The sequence below is a fragment of the Vanessa cardui genome, chromosome W (assembly GCF_905220365.1).
Source record: "Vanessa cardui chromosome W, ilVanCard2.1, whole genome shotgun sequence".
Taxonomy (NCBI): Eukaryota; Metazoa; Arthropoda; class Insecta; order Lepidoptera; family Nymphalidae; genus Vanessa; species Vanessa cardui.
In genome coordinates, this window is record NC_061153.1 from 9097538 (window position 1) to 9120462 (window position 22925).

Consider the following 22925-nt stretch of genomic DNA (forward strand, 5'->3'; position numbering starts at 1 on the left):
TTTATTTTATACAGCCAGTCTTTAATAGATTGCGTTTTAGCTTGAGGATTGAATTCTGGTATCATATTTTGAGATCCTAAAATAGATGAATGTCTCATATTATCTTGGGTTCGTGTAGTTTTAGGTGACGAAAAATATCGTCTGCGTTTTCTTCCTTTTGATTCATTTTTCTTTCGTTTGTTTGTCGATGAATCTGAGCTACTTGAGGATGTACTAGAAGAAGACATTTTCCCTCTATTTCTTGATCTAATTAAGGAACGACTACGGTGTCTTGAACTTTGCTTGGATCTTTTTGACTTAATTTTCCTTTTACGTTGTTTAGTTTTATCTCGTTTATTTTTACTTAATTTTTTTTTTATGGCATAGGTGGCAAACGAGCAGGAGGCTCATCTAATGGAAAGTGACTACCACCGCCCATGGACATCTGCAACACCAGGGGGCTTGCAGGTGTGTTGCCGGCCTTTCAAAAAGGAGTACGCTCTTTTCTTGAAGGTTCCCATGTCGTATCGGTTCGGAAAAACCGCCGGCGAAAGCTGGTTCCACAAAGTGGTTGTGCGAGGCAGAAAATGTCTGAGAAATCGCGCTGTTGTGGATTTTCGGACATCAAGGTGGTGCGGGTGAAACTTAGAAGTTTGGCGAGATGATATGAAGGTGAAATTCAGCAGCCGGCCATTAATCCGAACATTTCCTCGGAACATTCCCCGTGAAAAATTCGGTAGAAGATGCAGAGTGATCCGACATCTCTACGCAAAGCCAAAGGATCAAGGAGATCGGAAAGGGCTTGATCGTCGATAACTCGAGCCGCTCTACGTTGGATGCGGTCAAATGGAAGGAATGTCATTATTAGGTGGTGTATACGATTCCATTATAATAGGGCCGTAATATTTGGCCGTTACAAAATTAAAAACTTAAAACCAATTTTTTTTGTGTTATACTCATAGTTATAAAGATAAGTGTCAATCTTGTTAACGACCCTCCACAGGTTAACCCGGGCGAAGGTCAAGTTTTAAAGAAAAAAATTTTTAATACATATGCTTCCAGAGAGCAGCCCTGGCAAAGCTCAGGTGTTAAAAACCAATACGATACATATATTATAAAATAATACTACGAGCTTCCAGAGAGTAGCCCTGGCAAAGCTTAGGTGTTAAAAACCAATACGATACATATATTATAAAATAATACTACGAGCTTCCAGAGAGTAGCACTGGTAAAGCTCAGGTGTTAAAAACCAATATGATATACATATTTTTTCATTTACTGTGTATACATAAGTCACAATAAAAATAAATAAGTAAATTATTATTTCTAGATACTCACAGGATACCCTACCCTTTTTGGGTTTTTGTTCCACTTCTGATCTAATAAAAACACTTGTTCCTTTTCCTCTTTATTTGTATTTAATCTTTTACATGTAAATAAACACTTTTAGCAATAATTATAAATAACTACAATATGCTTCAAACAACGAACTACTACTTTAATTGTAGGTCCTTCTTCGTTCATGTTTCTCTCCGTAATGCCGCCTTGGAATGTTGTCTTTTTTTTTATTATTATTAATGGCATTCACATCTCTTGTTTGTGAGACGTATTTGGCCAATTACGACATTTTATGAAAGTAACACGCAGGGAAATTGTTCGGTGTTTGGCTTTGAAAAATGTCAGGGATTTGTTCCAGGACACCTAAAACAGATAACATAAAATGACGACACAGACATCACAAGACAATAACAGTATCATATAATAAAAAAAAAAATATTATATAGAAATAAGTTTTCAGTAGGAAATGGAAAATATTAGTAGGAAAGACAAAGAAAAAAAAATATTAATAACCTAAATAAAGAAAAAAAACCTAATTGCATGCGTAAAGGGAGAGAGAAAAAAAAAAGATTTTTAAAGTTTTAAGTCATGAAATGAAATATATTTCATTAAATGAACTACAAAAGGAGAATGCGTATAAGTGAGAAGAGACTAAAAATTGATAGGTCGGGGTATATCTGGAGGAAGAACGATGTATAAAGAGAATGTCAATTTGGGACAATTGAAAAAAATATGATCTACCGTCCCATCGTCCAAACCACACTCACAAAGAGAGTTATCGCGTACTCTGATTTTAGCGAGGAAGACCGGTGTGCAAGCATGACCTATACGGAGGCGACATATGGTAGATGTGGCTTGTTTGCCACCTTTTCGAAATCGGAAGAACCATGGTTTTCGTGGTATCACAGGTTGTATATTCCCATAGTAACGCCCTTTACTCAGTCTTGAAGAATCCCATAAATTTTGCCAATCGTTTCTTACATGCAAGTTCGCTAGAGGTAACAAATCGGAATGATATATCTCACTATGATTTTCAGATCCACTTATTGTTGCATCTTTAGCCCAAGAGTCCACCATCTCATTGTCTGCAATACCAGAGTGTCCAGGAATCCAAGCAAGGACCACATCTTTACCTTTTTGTTTACAATTAAACAGTAACTCTTTAATCTTAAAAATTATATGAAGCTTAATTTTCATTTTGAATTGATTACTACAAATTTTTTGTAAGCAACTTCTACAGTCTGTGAAAATAATTGTTTTAGAAAAATTATGAGAGTCAGCAAATAGAAGTGCTTCATATAAGGCAACAACTTCACCCGTGAACACCGAAGTCTGAGGAGGGCATTTAAAGGATAAAGTAACGTTGAATTTTGGGATCCAAACCGCAGCACCAACATTACCATCGGAGTTATCGGTTAATTTTGAAGCGTCAGTGAACACTGGTATCCAGTCTTGCCAATCAGACAAAAGGCTAATAATTTTTTGATTAGCTACAGGGTCATGTTTTTCTATTCCAAAATTTAAAATGACGTTAAGGGTGAATATTAACGAAGAATAATTAGTTTGAAATAAAGGGTTAATATTACTAGTATAAAGAGGTACAGAAAGATTTTTAATTTTTAAGAAACTCTTAATGATTTTGGGGGTTTCCTTATGATTCCAATATCGATTATTTGATACTTCTTCAGAGAGACTCTCCAGACGAGGAATAAATGGGTGAGAAGAACATGACATAACCCTAAAGATGAATTTATCAGATAAGTATTGTCTACGGAGGGATAATGGAGGATCTAAGCATTCCACTTGCAATGCATTTTTTGGTGAAGATTTCATTGCACCAAGAATAATACGCAGACATTTAGCCTGTATGCTGTCGAATTTCTTTAGGGCTGTTTTATTACAAGGTTCCAAAATGAATGATCCATAATCAATACGACTGCGAATAAGAGCATTATATATAAGTTTTTGATTATATGGATGGGAGATACACCAAACACCTGAAAGAGCACGAAGGACGTTAATAACCTTTTCACATTTGTTCACTACATAGTTTAGATGAGGATACCAGTCATTTTGGAGTCCAGAAAAACTCCAAGGAATTTTGTGAAAGGTTCATTAGGGATGGATTGTCCTTCATATGTGACGTTTGCGAATGGAGTAGATTTTGAGCGGAAAAAAACACCGACTGCACTTTTAGATGGGGATAATGAAAGACCATGGTCGTCTAACCAGATATTTAAGTAGCTCAAAGCTTCATTTATACGGGATGTTGCTGTATCAATACAATCAGAAGATGTATATAAAGTGATATCATCTGCACATTGGAGAATATTACAGAAAGGAAGGACCGATTGCTCTAGATCAGTGGTTCTTAACCTTTTAGTCATGAGGGATCATTTTACCAAATGTTTCTATGGCCGGGGACCACCCAGTTGGTTTACCTAACTAAAATGACCTAAATTAAGGGTTGTTTGATAAAGAAAACAAGCACAATTTTATAATTAGCACTCATTTATTTATTATTTGGCAAAAATATAAAAGTTACAGATTTTAATTTAATGTGATTTTTGTACCTGCATACTCTTTACTAACTTCGGAATTCTCGGTTCAGTACTACTCAAAGCTAAACGCATATCGGCAGTGGCATCCAACCGATTTCGATGCTTGTTTTTAATAATCAGAAGCGTCGAAAACCCCTGCTCGCATAGATACGTCGATGAAAATAATGTTAGGTAACGTATAGCAATGTCTCGAAGCTTTGGAAAAGAAATTGCTTTTTGGCTCCAATAATCTTCAAGATTTATTCCTGATTCGAATGTATCTTTTAAGTTCGTGTCGTGTTGCATTTCAATCACTTCTTCTTGAATTTCATCAGAAACTTCAGAAACGTTGACAATGAAAGGATTCCGGATCAATTTCTGAATACTTTTGTCCTCGCAGTCAGGAAAATAGCGATTGAATTCACTTTTTAAATTAGTCAAATGGAGCATCACGTTCTTCTGAATTTCTTCTTTAATATCTGCACCTTGTCCGTCAATAATTTGGTTGAGCGTATCAAATGCAGAAAAGTTTTTTCTTTCGATCTTATTGATCCATAGCTCGATTTTAGCAATAAACGCCCTGATTTTATCTTCATATGCAAATATGTTGCTCATGCCTTGCAACTTCAAATTTCCGGACCCTTGCATTTGAAGGTTCAATTTATTTATTTGCGCAAAAAAGTCGACCAAATAAGCAAAACGTACTTTATATTCGGGCTCACAGAACTGATCTAGCAACTCTTTGTTTTCCTTGTTAGTTAAGAATACTTGTACTTCCTCTCTTAGTTCGTACAACCTCGACAGCATGTTTCCTTTTGAAAGCCAACGAACTTCTGTGTGGAAAAGCAGAGTTTCGTGTTCAGAGTTCATGTCAGAACACAACTGTTTGAATAGACGAGTATTGAGTGCGCTCTTTTTAATGAAGTTAACTACTTTTATAGCTGTTTTCAGAGCTATAGTAAAACATTCCGGGAGCGTTTTGGCAGCCAATGCTTGACGGTGAATAACGCAGTGCGTCGTAATTGCGGAAGGATTTTTGGTTTTTACCAATGCTGCAAGACCAGAGCGAGAACCAAGCATAGCAGGAGCACCGTCAGTACAAAACCCGGCAAGCCTTTCCCACATAAGTCCATGTTCCTCCATATATTGGCTTATTGCATTCATAACATCTGCACCTTGCGACGTAGTTTTAAGTTCTTGAGAAAATAATAACTCTTCTTTAAACATTTTGTTGTCCTCCAAAAATCGAATAAATACAAGTAATTGACAGCATTGCGAAACATCGGTAGACTCATCACATTGTAATGCAAAATAAGGGCTGTTTTTAATCTTGTCAATAACTTGGTCTTCAATATCAGTTGACATTTTTTGAATACGCGACTTAATTGTGTCATTAGAAAGCGGTATTTCACGAATTTTCTTTTGAGCTTCCGCACCTAAAAGCTCTTCTGCAACTTTGAGCATACAGGGCTTTATTAAAGATTCGCCGATTGTGTGTGCTTTTTTCGATTTGGCAATCAATTTTGAAACTTCAAATGATGCAGATAATGTTTTTTCAGAGGTTTCATAACTTGTTCCACTGGGTCCAAGTTTCATTTTTTTAAGACTTGTTAGTTTGCCTTCCAAGAATTCTCGCGAACGGTTACAAAACTTCGGATGCACGGTCTTCAAATGACGTTCCAACTTTGCCGGTTTTAAAGCGTCGTTAGAAAGAACAGTTGCACATAAAACGCATTGTGGTCTAGTTTCTCCATTAATTTCTATTGAAGTAAAGCCCAGCTTAATATAGTCGTCGTCATATTTTCTTTTTGGTGGCATTTTTCTGAAAACGAAGTTTTAGCGATAATATGGACAGGTATAAGATCTGATAATAAAAATGTGTTGTTTTGATAAGCTTTTATTTGTGAGGTCTATGGCCAGCTGTTGGAATGACGGTTAAAGTATCTACTGCTCAAGACGTATCAAATGAGCCCAAATACGACGGTATTATTAAGTAGGTACCTATATTTACATATACATCATAATCTGCTCAATTATACCAAGCAATTATACCAAGCAACGTGACGAAAATAAAGTAAAATTAGTAATCCGCAATAGCTAGTTGTGTGACATAAACCAAACAAATAATATTTATTTTACTTACCTATAATAAATCACTACCGCTCATTACAACGTCGACGCTACAAGTGACGATCGGCAACCCGCGCCGCTAAAACAAAGAACGAATGGAACGAAACCGCCACCCCCGCTCTCGTGCACCGCGTTTCGCCTTCGGACTCGTGCCGCGCGCGGCTCACGTTGTTTCGACTCGACTCATGACGTCACGTCACATATTATTAGGATGGCTTCGCGGACCACTTGGAATGCCTCCAGGGACCACCTGTGGTCCGCGGACCACCGGTTAAGAACCACTGCTCTAGATCGTAAGTATATATACTGTTGAGCAAGGGGCTCAATACTGACCCTTGTGGGATACCTTGCCAAAGTGTTCTGGGCGGGAGAAGAAGGCCACCATTACGAATTTTAATAGATCTACCCATAAAAAGTTTACAGATATAGTGAGCAATTCTCACTGGGACACTCAGCTCTAGCATTTTTGCTCTGAGCACCGGAATATTGACACTGTCATAGGCAGCCGAGATATCTAAAAAGCATCCCACAAGGTGTTCTTTTTTAGAGAATGAAAGACGGATATCAGTTGTAAGTATGTTCAAGCTATCCATGGTGCTTTTGCCTTTACGAATACCATACTGACTCTTTGCTAGAGACTCATTATTTTCCAAATACCGTTCTAAACGATTTTTAATAAGATGCTCAAGAATTTTTCCTATGGTTGATGAAAGGGCAATTGGTCTATAAGAGCCAGCCTTCTCTGGGTCTTTATTAGGTTTTAAAATAGGGATAATAATTTGGCATTTCAGTCATCGGGTATTTCTCCTCTAATGAAAATGTCATTTAGGATGTCCAAAAGATAATGAAGACTGGGAGTGCTTAATTTGTTAATAAAACTGTATGGAATACCATCTTCACCTGAAGAAGAATCTCTCAAGCCTTTAAGTGCCGTATTTAATTCATCAAAGGTAAACCTTTCATCCAAGGAAGTTAAATTAGAAGAGGGAATAGAAAGACGGAACTCGCAAGAAACAGAAGAAGGGGCCAGGCTATCCGCGTCCTCCAGCCAACGTGAAGAGTCATATGAGTAAAGCGAGTCAGGTTTCAATGAACGGAGAATGGAGAAATATGAAACGGTTTAGACCGTTTCATATTTCTCCATACGAGTGATGCGGAAGTTCTCGGGGATAAGCTCTCACAAAATCCCCTCCATCCTCTCTTATTTTTTTTGGAAAGTAGTCTTTTGGTACGGGCAGTTACTTTTTGTAAAATCTGAAAATCATCAAGATTTAAAGATGCATTAAAGATGTCTTCGGCCCTCCCTCTTTTTATGACGAAGGAAGTGCAATCAGAATCCCACCAGGGAGGTGAGGAGGTTTTGTTAGAGTAAGGCTTTTTCCTGGGGATGAATAAGTTAGCAGCTTCAATCAATGTATCACGAAAATTAAAGTACTTTTGAGAAGAAGAATTTTGGTTAAATTCGTTTAATTTATATTCAACATAAGAAGAAATTTTTTTCCAGTCGGCATCTTGTAATTTATGTTTGAGAAGGGGTACAGGAGTAGGGATTGGAATTACTGATGAAGGTTTTGATATTATGATAGGGAAATGATCGCTGCCAAAAGTGTGGGATAACGCGTTCCAATTTAGTGAAGATGAGAGTTCTGGAGAGCAAGCAGAAATATCAACTGCTGAATTAGGATTTTGACCAGGATATACACGGCGGGTAGGAGAACCATCATTTATGACACAAACATTGATATCATCAAAAAGGTCCATCAACCAGGGGGAGAAAGAATCTGTGTAATATGATCCCCAGAGAGTTTAGGGTCAGGAATATAAATTGAGATATAGTTAATATTGCCTATGCAAGCTGCAACAGCGTTGATTTCTCGGGAATGAGGAGGGAGAGGGATAATTGAAAAAGGAAAAGATCTTTTAATTAGTAATGCACACCCTGCCCTGCCATCATCACGATCATCCCGTAAACAGGCAAACCCTGGGACTCTAAAATGAGACCCAGGCCTCAACCATGTCTCAGAGATGGCCGCAACGGACACAGAATGAGCATTAATTAAATTAATTAAATCAGGTTTTTTAGGGGCAATACTTCTACTATTCCATTGAAGAATTTTGGTTAAGCCCGAGGGGGCCATTAGCAACAATTTCTGCGAGTCTAGAAAGTAAGGGGGCAACATCGTACGGTAGTACATCGCTAAATTTAGCGACTATATTTGTTATTAGCATAATCAGTAGTTCTGGTAAATTTTCGTTAGGTGATGAAAGAGGTCTATTCAGGCCATAACCATTAGGGAGAGATGGTGATGGTTCTCGAATAATTTTATTGTCGGCAGATCGATCATAACCCTCTGCGAGGGGAGTTCTTGTACGGGAAGGAGTTTGGACAGTTTTGCGACAGGATGTCTTTTGCAGAGTGGATCCAGGAATTGATTGAGAAGTTGGTGAAGTCTGTACTGGCTGAGGAGGGGTTTGCGCAAACATAGTTTTTGCCACGTCAGAATAAGCTCGTCTTACTGAAGGTTCCTGTGCAGAAGCCTCCATGTATGAGATACTGTGCTCGGACATGATTTTTTTTATACGCTTTTGCCTTTCAAATTCTGGACATGTCGGATCAGTAGCTAAGTGTCTCCCGGTACACAAAAGACACCTGATACGGTCAGAGGGAATGTTACAAGTTTCACCGGAGTGTGACTGTCCACATTTGTAGCAGCGGGCATTTGAACGGCAAGCAATCTGAACATGGCCGAACCTAAGGCACTTCCTACACTGAATAGTAGGAAGTTGGTATACCTCAACTACTAAAGAAGTGTAAAAAGCAAATATCTTCTTTGGGAGAGTTTGGCCCTCAAAGGTCAGAACGATAGATTGTGTAGGTAGCCAAGCAGGCGAACCATCATCTTTTTTTATCTTACGGTTTAGTCGGCGTGCTTTCACAATCTTTCCATAGCCTTCCTTGTATTCCGTTGCATTAACAAAGTCCTCCATTGACCAATCTGTTGGAACACCACGAACTAAGCCTAGTCGGGAAACATTATATGTTGGTATTTCAGCTTTTAAGCTATGTTTGGTCAGAATTTGGTGGTCCAGAAACTCATTAGCTGTGTTGGTAGAATTAAACTCTACCGACAACCGATTTATTAGGGACCGCTTGAAGGTCATCGATCATGATCCTGCATCTTTCGTCTCCTTGCACTATCGATGCCATGTCAAGATCTGTTAAGTATTTGATGCAACATAGGTAATATGTAGTTAAGATTCTGCCCATTCTAGCCCGGGCTCCCTCTTTTTCTTGAGGAACAACTTCTCTGATCTTATCGAGTGGGTCTAATGTATGGTTGAAAAAGGCAAGAATCATGTTGGCCGCGACCTCTCTATTCAGAGGTACATAGATCGCTTCCTGCGACTGCTCAGTAAAGGGTAGTGAAATTATCGCAGGGCCTGATCGCCGGATCTTATCCCAGAGATCAGGACAAACAGTACATACCGCACTACTTATTGCTTCATCGGAAAAGTTTCGGGCTTGGTCTCTTGACATGTACACTTTGTTTCCTACTTTAGAAGCCTGTACGGTAAGATAAGTCGTGATTATGACTCCTTTATGAGTTAGCTTAATGATTAAGGTTAACGGGCTGTAATTGGGGGCTTCTTCCACACTAAACGTTCTCTCGAACGCCTCATTGTCTATCACTTCTAAGCTATATCTTTTTTCTGCAGGTGCTCGTGCATCTATTGGCTCCATACTTGAAATTCGGAATAAGACTTATTAGGAATTACGTTGGTGAAGTTTAAGTGTTCGCGTAAGTTTGAATGTCACTTGATTAGGGACGAGATGGCCCAGTGGTTAGAACGCGTGCATCTTAACCGATGATTGCGGGTTCAAACCCAGGCAAGCACCGCTGATTCATGTGCTTAATTTGTCTTTATAATTCATCTCGTGCTCAGCGGTGAAGGAAAACATCGTGAGGAAACCTGCATGTGACAAATTTCATAGAAATTCTGCCACATGTGTATTCCACCAACCCGCATTGGAACAGCGTGGTGGAATATGTTCCAAACCTTCTCCTCAAATGGAGAGGAGGCCTTTAGCCCAGCAGTGGGAATTTACGGGCTGTTGTTGTTGTTGTTGTTGTTGACAACCGATTGCGCCCAATTTGTTGAATGCCATTTTTTTTATATGCTGGACACCACCTTCAAATAGGAACAGCCCAAGTCGGATGGGTTTTAAACTTACACCGGAATTAGGGGAATCAGTAATCAGTAATGCGGGACACGTGTACAATAAATGGACCGAAGTCTTTGACGCCATATTTACGGAAATTGGTCTCGAGAGATGGATGTTTATAAATATGCGTATTTGATCCGGGACCGCTGTCTGGGTCAGTAATGGTACGCTTTGACAATGGTTCAGAACTAACACTTTCAGCCGTTCTTTTACGAGACACGTCTCGGTCTGCAGAAGCCTGACAATTTTCAGTCTCCATCTCACACTCATACACACCACCCCCTTTATTCAGGCTTCAATCGCTCATCACCATCCATGGCCGTATTGGCCAACAATTTATCAAAGTTCACTCAGCGACTCGAAGTTAAAAATAAACACCACCACACAGAAATATAAGGGAATAACTGGATTCAAGGGAAAATAACCTATAAACGAAGAAATCCACACGGCACCTCAAACGTCAATTCTTAATTATGTTTAATATGCTAAAATTGTTTTAGAGAGGTTCGGACAACGCGTTGTTGATAATACTACAATGACAGTTGGTACTTGTCTTCAATGTTGTCTTCATATTTATAACTTTCAACTGTCAAAACTATTGACTACTAACGCCACTTTGTTACCCACTGCTGCCATCTATTAGCGTTACTTAGCACTTCTTTTAACCGTAAACTACCGCCATCTATTTGCAATATCTAACATATATTTCTAAGAAATTGGCGATTAGGTATTTCTGTATGGACAACTATAAATGCAAATTCCCCTCCCTAGACTGCACATGTGACACAAAATGTGTCCATTTTGCTAATATAGCCAGCGCCTGTGTCGGATAAACACGACCGTTCATGACGTCAACACCGAGTTGAACCGTATGGAACTTTCGATTAGTGTTGCGCGTGTTTTTGTAATAGTTTTATGTTCCTGTTTTAATTAACATGATGACTGCTGAATAATTAATACGGATTCTAGAACGCGATGACGATAACGAATTTGTGTCAGACGAAGCATTTAATATTGATGAACAGGTTATAATTTGTATTCATTTTTTTTTTTAAATTATTTTTTTAGTGTTATTTCAACCCTACCTGGGTTACAGCAGGACATATCTTCCTCGAAATATGGAGTAGCCCGGCGGGGAGTCAGGTGACCAGAGCTCCTGGGAGGGTGTTCGGCAATGCGCTTGCGGTGCTTTTGGTTTTTAGTGTTACAAGCTACGGTTGTCACTTACCATCACGTGAGCCCTATGCTTGTTTGTCGACTTAGTTGTATAAAAATTATAATCATAATTGTAATGTATCATTTTTTTAATTTCCATTCAGTAGAGGTAGTAGAGTATACTGTAGTAGGTAAGTATGTATGTAGTTGTTGGTTAAACAAAGATCGTAAATATAATATCATTATTATAGCGAAATATCGACATAGACATCGAAAAATGTACCCACAACCCTATTTGTTGTAGGTATTATTTATTGTTAAACGTGCCGGGCGCTGGGGGCACGCCAATCGGTAAAAAGTCTGGCGGTGAAAGGGTTAATAAATAAGAAGAAAGGCGTTTTATTACACAAAGTCTCTGAGAATACTGGAAAAAGCTTCAGAAGAACAGAGCCTCCTATTACCAATTCTCGATTATGCTGACACATGCTTTGTTGACTTAAAAGAGGAGCAACTTAACAAGCTTGAGCGGCTTCAAAATCTTTGCATTCGTTTCATATTTGGTCTCCGTAAATATGATCACATCTCCGACTTTCGCAAAAAGCTCAAGTGGCTCCCAATTCGCTATCGCAGGAATACTCATATACTCCATCTACTTTACTCAATACTCTTTCATCCTTCAACTCCGCTCTATTTAAAAGAGAATTTCCAATTTTTTAGGTTCAAGTCACAATCGTTTTCTTCGTTCAGAAGATAATTTACTTTTAAAGATCCCTCCTCATTCGACCTCATTCTATACATACTCCTTTACTGTTCAGGCTATTCGTCTGTGGAACTCTCTTCCTGTAAGTAAGACGTGCACAATCACTTGCTTCATTTAAAAATTCCTTGAGACAATACTATCTTGCACTTTAATTGCTGCACTTAATAGAATTATTTACTTATTTTATTGATTTTTTTTGGGGGGCATTAATTTAATTTTTGTATATTATAATTTGAATTTAATTAGATAAATACATATATGTATGCATTTTAGATATCGGGTACTGTACATTATTTTAAATATTTTTTTAATATATTAATATTACACTGTATTTATTTATTATGTTTATATCTGCTCTGTACACCCCTACCTTTTTGTATTTCTGTTTTCCTGTACCTTAAGGTTGCCTGGAAGAGATCGCTGTGTTAGCGATAAGGCCGCCTCTTGTACATCTTTCATCTAACCGCGTATATGTGTTTTATTTACTGGTGTACAATAAAGAGTATTTTGATTTGATTTTGATTTGAAGTAGTAGTAGTAGTAGTAGTAGCAGCAGCAGCAGCAGCAGCAGCAACAGCAGCAGCAGCGGCGGCGGCGGCGGCAGCAGCGGCGGCAGCAGCGGCGGCAGCAGCGGCAGCAGCAGTAGTTTGTACTTCTTATCAATAAAAATTAGTGATGTGCGTGAGTAAAAATAAAACATCGATATCACAAAAACAAAGTTATAATATTAAGTCACACAATATTTGAAAAATGCTTTGCAATAAAACATTCACGACTTTTTTTTATATTATAGAGGATCCAAGCATTTGTTAAAGCTGTACCGAAAATAATAATGCCTCGTTTTAATGTGGAATAGTAGGAAGACATTTGGTCATTGTAATCAATTCCTTTTTTATAATTGTTGTAGCTCAGTACGCATTCAGGTTTCAATATGTCAACGTTAGTATCTCTATACTTTTTGCCAGAACTTTTTAGTGAGGCATCATGGTTCTTGCATGTGCTTAACATTAGAACAGGCCGTTTATAAAATTAAAATAAAAATAAATAAAATCACTTTATTTCCAGAACCAAAATTCAAATTTTACAAACACTTATTATTTAATGACTTTACTACACTCCAAATCGACAAATAGGAACTTAAAAAACTAAAACAAAGACCTTAACTTAATATTCTGAGCACAAGCTTCACCGCACAATAACCATTAGCATACCCCTTGATAATGTGTGTGTATTTCGGACCAATGCTCTAACAAATATCCTACATTAATGCTCGAGCATGCCTTTACTAATGAATTATTGCATTGAGTATATCTTTTCCAGGTGCTCGCAATTCTTACACGCATCAGTGCCCAGAAACCGTATACTCTCCTTTTAGTGAACATTTCTGATGCGCTACAGTATCGTGGTAGTCCGAACAGTAATCGAAAGGCGTTGTTATATTCCACCCGCATAGCGTTAATGGCACTTTGTGTGTATTTGATCCACAATTCGGCTGTATAGAGACACACAACAGGTACGAAATAATATAGATTTCACCTCATCAGTGCATAGTCTGAATCTTCGTGATATCATGGTCGCGCGTATAGTTATCGCTCTCCTTTGCCTGTTGATATCATCGACATCTGAGAGATCGTCCCTTATTATATGCCCTAGATATTTTATAGTGACTCAATCTCAATAGCCTTTCCATAAAGCCGAACTTGCCGTATTGCATCCGGCCCATTTCTATGTTTAAATACTAGTAGCTTAGTTTTCTGAACATTGTACAACATATTATGTTCCTCAGCATATTTTTCACATTCTCCTATGAGAATTCTTAAGGCTCTGATGCTGGGCGCTAGTAGCACCATATCATCTGCGTACGCAATGTGATTGATGCAGGTATTGTTTATATGACAACCGACTTTCGTTGCCAGTAGCTTCTCGCTTAATGCATCCATGTACACATTAAACAGACTAGGCGACATGGCTCCACCTTGCCTGACTCCAGTGCTCAAGAATGTCGGGTCAGATGTATGGGTGCCCCACCTTATGACATTCGTTTGTTGTCCATGCCAAAATTTTAAGATATTAATTATATATTCTGGTGCTTGTCTTTCGTGTAGTTTATTCCAGAGGTTTGTATGAGATACTCTATCAAAAGCCTTACTGAGAAAGCAGCCGTATATCGTCGTTCTTCTTTTATTATAATAAGATATTGTCTGCTTAAGAGTGAAAATTGCAGTGTCGGTAGATGTACCAGGTTTAAATCCCATTTCGTGGTCTTTTGTATGTAATTTTTTCTTTAGATGAGCAAAGATTACTTTTTCAAAAACTCTTGCGATCGCAGTAGCTAATGATATAGGGCGATAACTCGAGAGAGGAGACATATCCAGCTGTCTGTGCTTAAGTAATGGCACTACAGTGGTTTTCATTATGTCGGTTGGTATGTAACACATAGTGAGGCAAGCGTTAAACAGAGCGGCAAGCAGTGTCGGTAGGTAGGGGCCTGAATATATCAAATGCTCAGCCACAAGGCCGTCATGTCCTGTCGCCTTATTTCTGTTCTCACATTGGATAATTAAAAAAATCACTCTCCAAAATTTTCTTTATTTTTTTGTTTAAAATCTATTTTAACAGTTTAAAAAAGTAAAATTTTACATAAGTGACATATATAGGCTACTTTACATAAGTTATTGTGGTTCTTATGTCTTTAATTGCATAATAATTACATTAACCTGTTGGCTCTACAAACTATCCCAAGGAATTTTTGACACATCACAAATAAAACATTATTTATATTTGAATACAATGGCAAGAGTGGAAGATATACTGGAAGTTCATAAAAACATAGCAGAATCGCTTGGTAATAGGATGGCAGAATTCGAAAAACAGCTGAAATCCACAAGTAGCACTGAAGGTAATAGGAACAGTCTTGATAAACTTGCAAGTGAGTTTAAAGAGTTTAAGGCCTCAGTGTGGAACATCCTGGACCTCCTAAGGACACTTGTCACTAATTTATCTTCACAAATTGATGACATCGACAACACTTCTAGAAGAAATGCTCTGCTGTTCGGTGGTATTCAGGAGGCTGAAGGTGAGAACTTGGTTTCAACTATCCTTGGAACAATTCAAGTGTTGATGGGCATCCCTGATATTCAGCCAGGTGTGATCCAGTACTGCCATCGTATAGGAAGCAAGTCTGAGAAGGCTCCTCGACCTATTGTTGTTCGATTTAATGACTTAAAAGTTAAAAGTCTCATTTGGAGTAATAAATAGAAATTGAAATCGTCTCCAGTTGTGCTGAGTGAATTCTTAACTAAGGTTCGTCAATCTCTCTTCACAAAAGCTAGAAAAAGATTTGGCATAACTAACACCTGGACCCTTAATGGATACATATATATCAAATTGCCAAATAACGAACGCAGGCGTGTCACAACTCTGGAAGATTTCGATGAATGCCTGAAGATGTTCCCCTGTCCATCGCCTTCAACACAGTCCGTTGACAAGCCTGCCAGCTCTGTGCTGCCTCGAGTCAGCCCTGCAGCTCTTCCTGACGCCAGCAAAAGGCCACTTACGCGACGAAATTTGGTCAAGAAGCAATAGTATGTTGTTATCACATGTATTCTATATCTTGTTTTGGTTTTATTTTCATTTATTTTACTTATAATCATCCCATAGTACATACTGAAGTCCCTCTATTCTTTCGATAATAGTTCGTATTATTTGCGATTAATATGCATATGTGTGAAATTTATTTAAAATCTACACTATGCTTATCTTAAGTTACAGTTCACTTACACTTACTTAATTGTTTTTTACCATCACAATGATATTGATGTTGTCCCACAATTGTCATTTCTTGTGGGTAATTATGATTCTATATTTTCTTTTCTTTTAATTATTAGGTTACCCGTAGCAATCACAATATTTTTTATTTTTTATCCAAGTTACCTACATGTTAATAGTGGGTATATTTGTTTATCAATTCCATACTGTTGACACTTGACAGGTTGACACCAGAGGCGCGTTTTGAAGACTATTAGATATAGTCAATCGACTTGGATGATTGTGTTTTGGCACACTTTTTTTTATGTCTAATATATAGAGGAAGGTCGATATATTTGAGATACTGCAGGTAATATGGAATAGATCGATATCTAGAAAATTAAAAATTATTTAACACATTTTTGGTCGAACTATACTGTTTCTTTTTAAAGATATTCGCAAAAAACTAACATGTATTCCAAATGTGCCGCACTTACTCTATAGATATAGATAACGAACTTTATTAGAAGTGTTTCTTTCTACATTTTTTTATTTTATATTATAGTCTAGTCAATTTACCTGAATTATTTTAGATTTTTTAATTCTTTTCGTGTAATTATATTAAAATATATTTGTTATATATAAATATATTATTGTATAAATATATATTTTATTTAGTATATTATATTTTTTTCGTATATGCATTATGAATTCAAGCTCCGAATCATTTTATTCTGCAAGAGATGATGATGACGACATTTCTTTTCTCAGTACTGATGAAAATTTTCAATTACTAGGAGATTTACTGTCTAATGAATTCTCACATTTTCGTAAGAATTTAAATATTTGTCACATCAATGCGCAAAGTGTTCCAAGTCATTTTTCCGATCTCTATTCTACATTTAACCAGGCATCCATTCATGCTGTTTTTATTTCCGAGACCTGGTTAAAACCTTCTCTTCATTCTACTTCTTTTTCTATACCTAATTATATCTTAATCAGGAATGATCGAATCGGAAAAACTGGTGGGGGTGTTGCAATATATTTAAAAAGTCGCATCCCTTACAAACTTATTTGTCAATCTACTTCCCAGTATAACGCATCTTCTGAATATTTATTCATCGAGATAGATGTAGGCACCAAAATAGCCCTTGGAGTGGTCTATTGTCCCCCCAATATCAATTATTTTTCTTCTATTGAGTCCCTCTTCGAGAATCTGATGCCTAAGTACACTAATCTTATTGTAATGGGGGATATCAACACTTGTCTGATCAAGAGTAATTATCGGTCGTCAAAGCTCAGATTTATACTAGACTCCTTTAACCTCCAGGTTTTACCGCTCGCTGCAACACACCACCCAATTGACGGACCCGATAGTCTCTTAGACTTAATTATAACGTCCAAAGGTGACTTGGTCTCTAAATTTGGTCAGTTTTCAGCGCCTGAATTCTCCCACCACGATCTAATATTCGCTTCCTTTAAATTCAGACCACCTAAGCCCAAACCCAAGATGCTGCTGCTGCGAAGCTATTGTCATCTAGATCTCGACAGGCTATTGGACGATGCCACTCTTATTCCTTGGACGCAGATAGAGGTGTTGTCGTCAATTGACGAGAAGTTGCATTTTCTGTGCTCTAAATTGATTGAATTATTCGACCGACACTCGCCTCTACGCCTTGTTAAAATAAAAAAATTTTCAAACCTTTGGTTTAATGACGATTTAAGAAAAGCGAGAGCCAAGAGGGATAAAGCCTTCCGTAAGTATAAGAGGGACCGTTGCGCTCTCAACTGGTCAGCTTATAAAGCTGCAAGGAATCGCTGCAATCAGTTGTGTAGGAAGCTCAAACGCCGATATATCTTTGACAAAATACGTGAATCTTCTCCCGAGGAAGCTTTAAAATTTTTAAATACCCTCGGTATTGGCAAGTCTCAAGCTTTCCCTGATCAATCTCAATTCGATTTAAACAATCTCAATCCTCACTTCTCTTCACCTCCAGTCCTCGACTTGCAAACTAAACTTTCAACGCTTTCTGAAATACATGGCTTGCCTAGAATCACTTCCCCACCTTTCAGCTTTTCTCCTATAACGGAGAATGATGTTAAGAAAACCATTCTTTCGATCAAATCTAAGGCGGTTGGTTGCGATGGAGTAAGTCGAATTATGATTACCCTCATCCTTAATTTTCTAATTCCCTCCATAACTCATATCGTCAACTTCTCCTTTACCATGAGTACATTTCCTGAGATGTGGCGCAAGGCTTTTGTTCTCCCACTCCCTAAAATATCAAATCCTTCGCTGCCTTCTCATTTTCGTCCTATAACAATTCTCCCCTTTTTATCCAAAATCCTGGAGTCCCTTGCACACCAACAAATCTCTTGCTACCTTCATAAATGCGACTTATTCAATCCACTCCAATCGGGCTTTCGCCCAGGTCACAGCACAACAACAGCATTGTTAAAGGTCACGGACGATATTCGTATCGCCATGGAAAACCAGCAACTCACAGTGCTCGTGCTAATTGACTTTAGCAATGCTTTCAGTGCAGTAGACCATGACCTCCTTCTTGCATTTCTTTCCCATGCTAACTTGTCAGACTCTACCGTTGAATGGTTTTCTTCTTATCTTCGAGGGCGCCGGCAATCCACACGCATTGGTCAGCTACAATCTGATTGGTGCGAAGTGAGTGCCGGCGTTCCTCAAGGCGGTATATTATCTCCTCTGTTATTTTCTGTTTTTATAAACGCCATCACTAAAATTTTAACTTCGCACTACCACCTGTATGCCGATGACTTGCAGCTCTACGAACACTCTACTGTCAATGATCTTGCCGCGGCCATTAACTCCCTAAATGACAATCTCCACCGCATTTCTCTTTGGTCCGCTAAATATGGTATCACTGTCAATCCATCCAAGTGTCAAGCCATCATTATAGGCAGCGGGAGACAGCTAGCTAAATTAGATGTTCTGACTCTGCCCAACCTACGATATAATAATATACCAATAGAGTTCAGCAGCAGTGTTAAAGACCTCGGCATTATCATTGACAGTAAACTCAGTTGGGGGGAACATGTTAAAGAAGTTTCTCGTAGGTTTTACGCCACTATGCATTCCATGATGCGTTTAAAAAACTTTTTGCCTATGGAAACTAAAATCCAGCTTATTACTACCCTCTTGGTCCCAATTCTTGATTACGGTGACTCCTGTTATCTAGATCTGTCGGAAGAACACCTACATAAACTTAATCGTCTCCTTAACTCTGGCATTCGGTTTATCTTTAGCTTACACAAATTCGACCACGTTTCTCGTTTTAGGAAACAGTTACACTGGCTTCCTATACGAGAACGTAGATATACTCGGCTTCTATGTCTTCTCTACTCTATTCTTACTGACCCTAATGCTCCCACTTACTTATCCTCTAAATTTTCTCTTCTTTCCTCTACTCATAATAAGCCCCTACGATCCTCTCAATTCCTTACCCTTTTCATACCTTCCCATAAATCTGGCTTTGTTTCCAACTCTTTCTCTCTAGTTGCAGCCCGGCTTTGGAACACTTTGCCTGATTATATTCGTAGAGCTCCATCGCGCGATTCCTTCAAGCGCCAAGTAAAACAATTTTATCTGTCGTCTGTCAACACTGTGTGATGTATTTTCATCAATATTTTTATCATAATTGGATTCATATATATATATATGTATATATATATGTATATATATATTTATGTATATATGCTAAATAATTATGTCCTTATATATTATGTATCTGTTTGTGTATATTTATGTATATTATGTATATGTATATTTATGTATAACATCGCAATGTATTGTATTATTAATATATATATTTATTATTATTATAAGCATCTATTGCTATGTATATATTTTAAAATTTTCTTTTACTTCTGTGCACACCCTACTGACTACTCTCCTACACTATTCTGGGTTGGCTGGCAGAAAATGCTGTTATAGCGTTAAGTCCGCCCTTTGTACTTGTTTTTGTGCAATAAAGAATAAAAAAAAAAAAAAAAATAAAAAAAAAATAATTTTATCGACCTCGGAGGCGGAAATAGGAATGATTCTACAAGACATAGGTGTTTTGTCTGCCTGGTGACTAGTTGTGAACCCAAAATGGCTGGCAAATTCCTTAGCTATCTCTCTTTCGTCCGATTTTCCGTTAACTTCAACAGCCAACGTCTTGTTGTTTGTCTTCATAGCTTTATTTGTCTGTCTCCAGAAGCTATTAAAGTTGTTATTGTGAACAATCAGTGCTATCCTGCTGGCCTTGATTTTATCGGAATCTCTCAAGCACTTTTTATACTCTCTTTTGAAAACTTTCTTAGTACTTGACCTTTTCTCAGCCACCACCCCGGTCAGAGGTCTACCTATGGTAACCCAATTGATAAAAGCCTCTTTTGATATTGCATAGGCCTGTTTAACCCGCTCATTCCATCCTGGTATTTTGCACTTTTTCGATCCATTTAATGGTTTAAGGGTGAAGACTCGATTTTGGCACGGTTAAGGTGCTTTAAATTCAGTCTAATTGACAGCGGCCTATGTTCAGACCAGTCGACATTATAATCTATCGATATTGAATTAATATGGCTTTTCAATGAGTAAGATATTATACAATGATCAAGCTATGATGTGAAGTTATGTGCATCGCTAAGAAAGGTATATGAATCCTTCGGCATCTCATCTATATCTATACAACTAAACATGTTTTCGTTCGCGAACTGTAGTAATTCTTTGCCGAAGAATCTCTGCGGATCTGCATTAAAGTCTCCCATAATTGTACAATTGTGACATTCTTTCTCATCAGCAATTGTAATTATTTTACTTAAACAATCAGAAAATTCTTCTAAATTGTCATTACATTCGGTAGGCATATACACGGTAATGAGCAATATGCTTGTATCAACGCCTTTAATATGTATAGCAGCTAGCCTTGGTGAATCGCATTCTACTGGTGTTGCATTAATATTTTTATGCCACAATATTGCTACTCCGCCGTAGGGTCGCCCATGATGTGAATTTGCCAGGTTCATGGCAGAGGTTCCCAAAGTATAGAAGTTGGGATTAATCTTATCTAATAAACTTAATTCATCAGAGTGTAACCAAGTTTCCTGTAATAAAATAATATCTGAGTTTTTACCTAAATATTGTATGAATTTCTGTGTACGTTTAAACCCTTTACAATTTATCGTAGTAATTTTAAGATTAGATATAGACGTCATTCTTTCGATTTCCACCCCCTCGATACTCTGTACGGTCTGAAAACGATTCCTTTGGGCCAAAAGCTTATAATCATTCTTCTTAACTACGAGTTTAAACGAACGAAAGTTTGTTGGCATTTTTGATTGTAAAACTTCTACTCCCAAGGCTTCTATACCTTTTTCAGTAAGATATTCTTTTATGTCATCTTCTGTAGTAGACGACTGAAACCTGGAGACATATATGTTGAATGTCATGTTCACCACTTTCAATTTTATATTGTTGTTTTTACTCGTGCCATGCATATTAGGAATCCTCTTTCTCTTTCTTTGTACTTTAGTAAACCCATCATCATCAACTTCTTTTATGTTTTCATTTGTATTTGATGTAGAATTTTGCGAGCGAGGCATATCGCTATATGTATAATTTTTATTAGCGCCGCCTTTGGTTGTGGCACCTTGTCCCTCCTTGACCAATGCTGCGTAAGAGGGTGTGGCCTTGACCGTTGAAGGCGACGCCTCCTGCGTGTACGTATTAGCGTGCGCATTAGAGGCGGAGTCAGATCGTTGACACTGCATGGGGTTAATGACCTCTTCTCTGGTCTGTGACTCATGTCTCGCAACAGTTATTGCACTTTGTTGCATGTTTTTATTTAAAACTTTTAACGATTTAAATTCGTTGTTTAACCTGTTAGTTTCTTGTTGTAGTATTAAGATTTGAGATCTGATTGTAGATAGGTTTTTCAAAACACATGTCACATCCCGGTGGTCGAAAGTGACAGGTGGGATACGTGAAAGGTCTTTCGCCACAAAAATAGGCATATCATCGGGATCCGTCTCTTTTAACACTTTCACCATATCAGTTATGTCTTTATCCTTCTTTTTGTCCCCCTTCCGATTAATCTACTTTATAGTTGTATATTTGTAAACAATAGATTTTGCCTTTTCTATCTCTTCTTCATTAAACCATGATGCCGCAATTTGTATTAGACTTATCTCGTCTAATACATCACACTTATTTTGAAGAAATGTTAACAGTTCATTAACTACAATTTTACATGAATCGCACATGTTTATTACGGGTCTTTTGCACTCATTGCTGCACTACGACGAGTAACTCACGAAACTTTTTCACAAGAGGCGCAACACGTCCGCTCGCTACGACGATCGCGCGTATATCATACCATTTTACTACCTTAACACCTTTACTGTTCATTTTACCAATAATTTGCCCTTTTTTCAGCTTTGTACTCACAACGGATTTTGGTAACCCCTTTCTGTTAGAATGCAGAGACAAATAAAAGTCTTCTTTTCGATTAAAGTTTCAGAAAGGTCAATCGATGTGTAGAAATTATCAATTACTACTAGTCGTCCTGCTTCCTCGAAATCACTTATCAGTTGCGTTCTGCAACATACATACATTCCCGGCATGATTCGATTCTCTCCTACCGTTCACTTTACCAGTATATATAGTTAAGTTAAATGTATACCCCTCCGGCGTGCAGGCTTTATATAATTTCACGCCATACTTATGACTTGTATTCTTAATATTTTGTCGAAACATTAACCTGCCTCGCCATGGCACCATAGTTTCATCGATAACCATAGCGTTGCCTGGTTTTAACATTTTTTTAAATTTACTTATTAGCATATTGTACAATTCTCGTATTTTCAGTTTCAGTTTTCAGTTCCAGTATTTTCAGTGCTACTAAAGTGCCAATATTTTAATAAAATTAAAAATCTATCCCTGCTCATCAATGATAAAATATATTCGTTCCTGTATATTTTATTTTTGCACCAATAATCATTTATATTCGGTATTTTGTTTAAGCCCATAACCAGC

At 37.7% G+C, this 22925-nt stretch overlaps 1 protein-coding gene across 1 annotated transcript; it reads right to left on the reverse strand.

The window, feature by feature from the left end:
* Positions 1 to 3872: 3872 nt before the first annotated feature.
* On the reverse strand, positions 3873 to 6036 carry LOC124542569 (SCAN domain-containing protein 3-like). Its single transcript, XM_047120507.1, has 2 exons — positions 6001 to 6036; positions 3873 to 5679 (listed from the first exon to the last, which is right to left on the reverse strand). Exon 2 carries the CDS (start codon positions 5673 to 5675, stop codon positions 3873 to 3875), a length of 1803 nt encoding a protein of 600 aa, XP_046976463.1. The 5' UTR covers positions 5676 to 5679; positions 6001 to 6036.
* Positions 6037 to 22925: the final 16889 nt, after the last annotated feature.